The sequence below is a fragment of the Haplochromis burtoni genome, unplaced genomic scaffold, assembly GCF_018398535.1.
Source record: "Haplochromis burtoni strain Fernald_Lab_line unplaced genomic scaffold, NCSU_Asbu1 Contig_232, whole genome shotgun sequence".
In the NCBI taxonomy this organism is placed as follows: domain Eukaryota; kingdom Metazoa; phylum Chordata; class Actinopteri; order Cichliformes; family Cichlidae; genus Haplochromis; species Haplochromis burtoni.
The window spans coordinates 667,566-675,723 of NW_024582593.1; the positions used below are offsets into that span (position 1 = coordinate 667,566).

General features: G+C 45.5%; 1 protein-coding gene across 1 annotated transcript; it reads left to right on the top strand.

Annotated features, from left to right (window-relative positions):
* The first annotated feature begins 575 nt into the window (after positions 1-575).
* LOC102293521 (claudin-20-like) lies at positions 576-4,533 on the top strand. Its single transcript, XM_005937641.3, has one exon. It carries the CDS (start codon positions 1,623-1,625, stop codon positions 2,439-2,441), a length of 819 nt encoding a protein of 272 aa, XP_005937703.1. The 5' UTR covers positions 576-1,622; the 3' UTR covers positions 2,442-4,533.
* Positions 4,534-8,158: the final 3,625 nt, after the last annotated feature.

Consider the following 8,158-nt stretch of genomic DNA (forward strand, 5'->3'; position numbering starts at 1 on the left):
TTAGATCCCCAAAAAACCTGCAAAGAAAAATGAACATATTGTGTTAATGTCACCAAATATTAAATATTCAACACGGAAAGCCTGAGTAGGCGAGGTCACCTGTGTCACCTGCCGTCGTCGGTGATGATGTCACAGCGGCTCGTGTTCCGAAGGCCAGGTTTGGGCCAGGGAGCAGAAATGTGCCCACATCAACGCCGCAGCACCTCGCCGTGTGACCATGGTGATGACATCACCTCTGCGGTTCTCTGGTGGGAAACGCAATCGACTCTATTGTGTTTTTATCCATTTCTACTGTTTCTGTATCAACAGAACAACATTAATTACGCGGTGATGATGGCGGCAGTGACGCTAGTGTGTCTTTAAACTTGTGTTTTCCCACCGGCTGCAGAAACCCGACATATGTTTACAGGAAGCCGGTCGTGTCTGTGCAGGTCTGAGCTGATAAAGCCAGACTGAGGATTATGGTAATAACAGGGTGCCACCGACTGACTGACTATAGAACGGGTGGGCGGGCTGCAGACTCTTATCAGCGTGTTGCAGTGGGCGATTCTTCATGTGGTCACGTGACGGGCGACACCTCGGCTCACAATGCAGCCCCATGAAGAGAAACTGCTCCACGGTTTTATCTCCAAACCAGAGAAAATGACTCAACGCCGCAGCGTGATTGTTTTAAAAATGTGGCATGTTCAAAAGCAAGGACTCAGACATCACATGTGATCGCTGATAATCAGTAATTACATTTTCCTCCGTGGTTATTGTCAGCTTCAGAGGGGGTGCTGTGTTTTTTCAAAAGCCTGCGAAAGTCCCAAAAAAACCAAACTGAGACAAAAATGTAAAGAAAAGAAAGTGAAACAAACATTTTGAGGTAAAAATCAGATTTCGTGCAGTCAGACGAGAATATTTCAGCGGCGTTGTGGAGCTGACGCACCCCGCCATCAACTCATCAGATAAGAACGCCGCTCTGCGGCTCCTTCGGCCGAGCCAGTGACCTTCAGGTGATGGAGGCGGAAACACATTTCCTGGAGCAGACTTTTTTCAGAAGGACAGTTTCTTCTGTTCACAGTGAGATTGCGGAGAGGACGCCTTGTGTTTCCTTTCAGGACGCAGAATGGGATGAAACTGTATGTACAGTTGCCAAGGAGACAGCAGGCAGAGGGGTAGTTAGAGGCTGTTCACCAACACGCCCTCTGTTTTCATTCACGCCGCTTCCCTGCTTCATCTCCAGCAGTCACTTGAGGAGACGCTGGCAGAGCCCGGCACAGGTGAACTTTTCAGAGGAGTACTCCTGTTCGTGGTCCGGTGCTTACTCCATCCAGGAGACAACTTCACTCCAGCAGAGTTCCGAGTTTCTGTTCTGTGTCTTTGCAGAGGGAGCGCTGCTGCAGCTTTAAAGGGACATAATTGAGTGTCAGTGATCACCACATCAGCTAATGCAGGCAATCATCGAGCTTGACCCCCAAACAGAGACACAGATTCCCATCAGCAGCCTCAGCTGTGCGCCCGTCACGCTCCCACGCTCACTTCAATTCTCATTTCTCTTCTGGTTGCAGCTCGCTGGAGCCTGAGCTGAGGAATTATCTGCTGTCAGGACCTGCCCGGGACAGAAGTAGGGGGGGTGAGCCATGCTGTCCGCCGCTATTCAGATCCTGGCGTTCGCCCTGGCACTCCTGGGCGTCCTCGGTGCTGTCGTGGCCACCCTGATGCCCAACTGGAAGGTGAGCATCAACGTGTGGACCAGCATCATGACCCCGATATCGCAGATGCAGGGTCTGTGGATGGATTGCGTGTGGTACAGCTCCGGCGTCTTCAGCTGTACCGTAAAGAACTCGGTGCTGTCGCTGCCGCCGCACCTGCAGGCCGTGCGGACCGGCATGGTCCTGTCCTGCATAGTGGCGCTGTTCGGACTCTGTCTCGCCACTTTGGGGCTCAAATGTACTCGCTGGGGGGGCAGCCACAGAGCAAAGGGGCACACAGCCATCGCTGCGGGGGGCTGCTTCATCCTGGCCAGCCTCCTCTGCCTCGTACCCGCGTCCTGGTTCACCAACGAAGTCATCACTGCCTTCCTGACCACAGACCTACCGGACAGCAGTAAATATCAGCCCGGCGGAGCTCTGTGCGTCACGTTCATCTCTGCTGGATTCCTCCTGGCCGGGGGGGTCATTTTTTGTTTGTCGTGTCCCGGGAAGAGAACGAGACGACCAGATTGCGCTTCCCCCGCCGACCCCGACAGATTCACGCTGCACCCAGATGAGCGGAGGAGGCGGGGGCTGCAAGTAGAACGCAATCAGCCGAAAAACAGAAAGAAGACAGTCCAGCTGCAGGTAGACAGCGTGAAGCTGGAGAAACCCACGCCGCGCAAGAGACAGGAGCATCACTCGTCTCCATCCAAACTCCCTCAAACAGACATCAAGGACAGCTACAGCCTGCAGGAGTACGTCTGAAGCTCACGGCTGTACTGAAACGTGGAGCTGAAGCTGAGGCGCTCTGGCTCGTTTGGAGGGGGAGGTGTGTGTACATGGGAAAATTACCAAATGTTGGAAATTACAGATTGTGGGTTGAGTCGAAAGTCTCAGCAGCAGAGAGAAAAAATCTGCAGACTGTAAATCCTTTAAAAACTGCCTGCCACAGCTTTCTGATACCAAAGGCCTAAAGGCAAAAATGCCGAACCTGCTGACTATGAGAAAAGAAAAAAAAAACAGACATTCAAGCTGTGACTGAAATGGAAAAGCCATCATCTGACTTTATTTTCCAGCTGCAGCTGCAGTCTGCCTTCATACACTCAGCCATGCACTAACAGGGCCAGCCCAAAGCTTTCTGGGGCCGTGACAGGACTTTAAAAGCCAAACCCCCCACCACACACACACCAAACGCTGCATTACACTTCAGAAAGAAATGTTGGCCATACATTTTAATAATACTGTGTAGATGATGTTTATGTGATGTTCAGATACATCATCGGATTGTGAATCTAAAATTTTAAAATAATGTCAAAAAGTTGAAAAAAAAAAACCCTGTTTGTTTGAATCAGCACATCCAGCTGAGGCTGTTAGTTTGGCAGATTTAAACTAAAGCCTGACCTCAGAGTGAGGCTCAAAGTCACCCGTCACTTCATACTGTGAAGTCTAAGTCGTTCATATTGCTGTACATATCACACAAAATGATAATTATTGGTGATCAAACTTAAGAACCATCAACATCAAAATGACATATTTTCCCCCTGTGGTGCTGCATGTTCCTAAAAAACAGAAATAAATCAAAAGATCACACTAACAGTTCAGGATCATCTTATTTTAAAACATGCAGCCGATCAAAAAAAGCTTTAAGCAGTTTCATCACCACAGCAACAGCTCCGCCTGCTTGTCACTGTTTGTTCAGTGTGAATGAAACACGCCGAGTGCTTTCAGATCCATGACATCCACATTTAAAAAACAAGAGTAAGAACAGGATTGGATCATCTGCAGCTAGTTTTCAGTAATATCCGGTAAACAGGCTGATTCCAAATCAGCTGTTTGTTATCACAGAAAAAACACTTTGACAAGTCCAAGTGATTCTATCACTGTTTTTATAATTACTGAGAAAGTAATCACAAGGTGTCTCAAAGGGCTGAACCTTTAGTCACAGAATATTAAAACTGTGGAACATATGAAGGGAATTTTAAAACACCTTAAAACGTCTAAAAACAGCTGAACAAACTTGATGAATTTTGCTACTTTGTATATTTTTGAGGTCCTCGAAGTTCAAACCCAGAAAATCTGTAATTTAATTTAATGTAACTCATTTTATCCACTTCACTCATTTTTACTTGGTTACACAGACACTTCCTCCATGTATATCATGGCATGAAATGCAGCAACAATATTCATTTTAATATTTTGTCAGTAGCATTCTTGCTCATCACTGTGTGTGATAATTGCTTCATACCAGCTGCTAAGCTAATTATGCTAATAAAGCTGACTGTAGCTGTTTTGCTAGATAACAGCACAGCCGTGAACCACAATGAAATCTGCCACAGAACGTTAGCAGCATTAGCAATATTAGCAACAGTCGACTCGCCTAACAAGAAATTAGCAAATAACAGCATGTTAGCTAATGTCACCCATAAAACTTTATTAGAATTCAATGATAAAGTGAATAAAGTGACTAAAAGTCATTGAATGGCATCTTCCATGAGTCTGGTTCTGATTTTGATGGACAATGATTTTTGTTTTGTTTAGTTCCTTCTCTTTTTTCTTCTTTAACACAAGGAGATGGCGAGTTTAAAAAAAATGTATGTCATAGCTCACCCTGCTCATGGTCCATCATAGTTCACAGATTATTGTCTGTAACATCACAAACATCACCTTGGGCACAATTTCTGAAAAGACCCATTAACTGATAACTGTGTGCAAGTTTCATTAAAATCATATCAAAACTGTAGAAGACGTAGGAATCGCTGTGAGTTCTCACTGGTCCTTCGGCCAGATGAGCTAAAGAGCTAAAGTGGTGAGAATAAAATTATTAAACAAAAGTTTATTTTAAAAAACTGTTGCCTAAGTAATATTTTATTTTAGTTTATTTGTATTTTCCATCTAATTATTTGAAACTTTTGAGTTGATTTAATCTGTAATGCACAAAAAAAGCTGCCTTACTTCATGAGAAATATCCTGTGATTCACAGCAAATCTTTCTGGGAGGATTAGCGACACCAGTAAAATAAAGTGTTAAGCACTGCTATAATATCACAGTGTCCAAAAAGAAGAAAATCAGGTGCATAGTTTCATCTGGTCATGTGCCCCCTGCTGGTCAGAGGCTGTGGTTTCAGATTGAGTTCATGCTGTCAGTGATTCAGTTGCTGTTTAAAGTTAGTGAAGGGTGCTGTTGAACAGATTGTGCCTGAAGCAATAAAAACAATGACGAGCTTCTTGATTTCAGTGTGTTTGTAGATTTAAAGTCCAAATCCAAAGCATCTACCCAAAAACATCCACTCCACATTTTCCTGATGTTTTGGGGGGAGGTGAGAGGTGCACAGCAGCATGGAGAGAGGTAATGATGCTCTTTGCTTTCCCATTATCCTCTCACCACGGATGGATGCACACAGCACACAGACCCCCTCCACAGCATCCCATGTCAGCTGAATGAGAAAGACATGAAGTCATTTTCTGGATGTAAATTAAACCCTGACGGAGACTGGAAGCTCCGCAGTCTCATGTGCATTTGGTGGGCGAAGTGTCCTTTAACCTGAGTGAGCTGTCAGTCACATGATCACCCATCAAGGAAAAGAGCACTGAGCTGAACGCCCACGCTGTCAATTTGTCTGCAGAAGCATTTCAGTGTCAAACCCTTGAGGAACAAGTTCATAAAGAAAACATTACACATTCATGAAAAGATCAGAACCCAGCAAACAAAGGCTGAAACAGCAGCGCTTCTCCCTCAGTGCAATCACATTACAACCATATCTGAAAAATGTGGTTGGCTTAGTTAGTGAGGATGATTTGACCTTTAGATAAAGGACAAATATGTGTAAATCCTTAATGTACAGTTCCTGCACTACTAGAACTTGGATAAAACACAACACAAGTCACACCAGGATACTTACTGCTGTATAACTGTAGAGAAAGAGTATACATTTTATTCATTATTTTGAACATGTCAAAGATTTTCAGTTCTCAGTACACCATACAGAACAATAACCAACCTGGGAGTGGGTGTGTTTCTACCACACTGTTAGCATTTCTCTGCACAAAGTACACCAATCTGGGTTATTTTCCGCTTCAGTATCTTCGATATACTATTGCTATGTGATGTATTACTATTACTGAAGGCTGCATTACAACCTACTAGCTGCAATTAATGATGTACAGTTCTGAAAGCAGAAAAAAAACATACTACTGATGCAGAAATCGTTTTCTATACAAGATCACTGCAAAAAGTGCAGCCTTACTAATGGCCACCGTACTGTTACTCATTTTATATTAAGATTTAAAAAACTGCAGAACTGCACATGATTATTTGCAGTTTGTTAATCCTATCCATCAAGTCTAATAGTCCGCAGTCTATGAACTAACCTCAACTAACGTCAGCTAATAAAGTTAGCTCGGTGGCGAGTAGCCTTCAGCAATACTAATAAATCACGCAGCAATAATACATTTATGTAGCTGTAAAAAGCGTGACTATATAAGTAATCCAAAGTATTCAGAGTACGTTACTCACATTGAGTAACATAACGGAATACGTTACAAACTAAATTTTGGGTCATGCATTCTGTAATCTGTAGTGGAATACATTTTAAAAGCAACCTTCCCAACAGTGTCAATGACCTGAAGAGAGCTGGGGCCACAGTAAGGTTATTGGTTTTTAAATCTTTAAATGGTCTGGCTCCTGTGTACTTATCTGACTTGCTGAAGCCACATGTTCCTCCTCGCTCGCTCCGTTCAGCTGAGCAGCTGCTGCTGCCGGTCCCTAAAATGCAGAGGAGACCGTGCCTTTTCAATTGCGGCTCCGATGCTCTGGAATAACCTTCCCCTCCAAATTAGACAAGCGTCATCAGTGCAGGTCTTTAAGTCCAGATTGAAAACCTATTTTTATTCCCTGGCTTTTAACTCTGTAGGAAACTGACACCTTCTTATTTATTTTATTGTATGTAATGATTTTATGGTATTTTTAATTTGGTTGTTGTTTTGATCTGTGTTGTTCAGCACTTTGGTCTGCCTGGTGTGTTCTTAAAGTACTATACAAATAAACAATGATGATGATGATGATGATGATGATGATGATATTAGTAAAACACTACGTTATCATGGACTAAAATCCGGCAGCGCTTGAAAGGTCCCCCTTCTTAAGCCAGCACATGTCCAGTCCTGTCTAAAGTTTGCCAGAGACCATCTGGATGATCCAGTACAGGATTGGGAGAATGTCATGTGGTCAGATGAGACCAAAATAGAAGTCTTTGGTATAAACATTGAAGATGAAACATGGCTGGATCTTCCAGTATGACAATGATCCACGCCGCCTATAGGCAACGAAAGAGTGGCTACATAAAAAGCATTTCAAGGTTCTGGAGAGGCCTAGCCAGTCTCTAGACCTCAATCCAATAGAGAATCTGTGGAGGGAGTTGAAAGTCTGTGTTGCCCAGTGACAGCCCAAAACATCACAGCTCTTGACCAGATCTGCATGAAAGAATGGGTCAAAATACTAGCTATGGTGTGTGTAAACCTGGTGAAGCAATTTTACATTACATATTGAGGTGAACTGTTATTGACCAAATACTTATTTTCTGCACCATTATACAAATAAATTCTTTAAAAATCATCCATCCATCCATCCATCTTCATCCGCTTATCCGAGGTCGGGTCACGGGGGTAGCAGCCTAAGCAAAGAGGTCCAGACCTCCCTCTCCCCAGCCACCTCCTCCAGCTTGTCCGGGGGAATACCAAGGCGTTCCCAGGCCAGCCGAGAGAGAGAGTATGGCGGAGGGCTTTCGCTTTGGTGGCCTCAGAATCTCATCTCTGATTTTTGCGGATGATGTGGTTCTGTTGGCTTCATCGGGTGAGGGCCTCCAGCTCGCACTGGAGCGGTTCGCAGCCGAGTGTGACGCAGCGGGAATGAGGATCAGCACCTCCAAATCTGAGGCCATGGTTCTCAGCCGGAAAAGGGTGGAGTGCCCACTCCGGGTCGGGGATGAGTTCCTGCCCCAAGTGGAGGAGTTCAAGTATCTCGGGGTCTTGTTCGCGAGTGATGGGAGAAGGGAGCCGGAGATCGACAGACGGATTGGGGCTGCGGCTGCAGTAATGCGGACGCTGCACCGGTCCGTCGTGGTGAAGAGGGAGCTGAGTGTAAAAGCGAAGCTCTCAATTTACCGGTCGATCTACGTCCCTACCCTCACCTATGGCCACGAGCTGTGGGTAGTGACCGAAAGAACGAGATCGCGGATACAAGCGGCGGAAATGAGCTTCCTCCGAAGGGTGGCTGGCCTCTCCCTTAGAGATAGGGTGAGAAGTTCGGCCATCCGGGAGGGGCTCAGAGTAGAGCAGCTGCTGCTCCACATCGAAAGGAGCCAGCTGAGGTGGTTCGGGCATCTGCAAGGATGCCCCCTGGGCGCCTCCTGGGCGAGGTGTTCCAGGCATGTCCCACCGGGAGGAGGCCCCGGGGCAGACCCAGGACACGCTGGAGAGATTATATCT

Coding starts and splice junctions, on each gene's coding strand:
- LOC102293521 (XM_005937641.3), top strand. CDS start 1,623: ATGCTGTCCGCCGCTATTCAGATCCTGGCGTTCGCCCTGGCACTCCTG.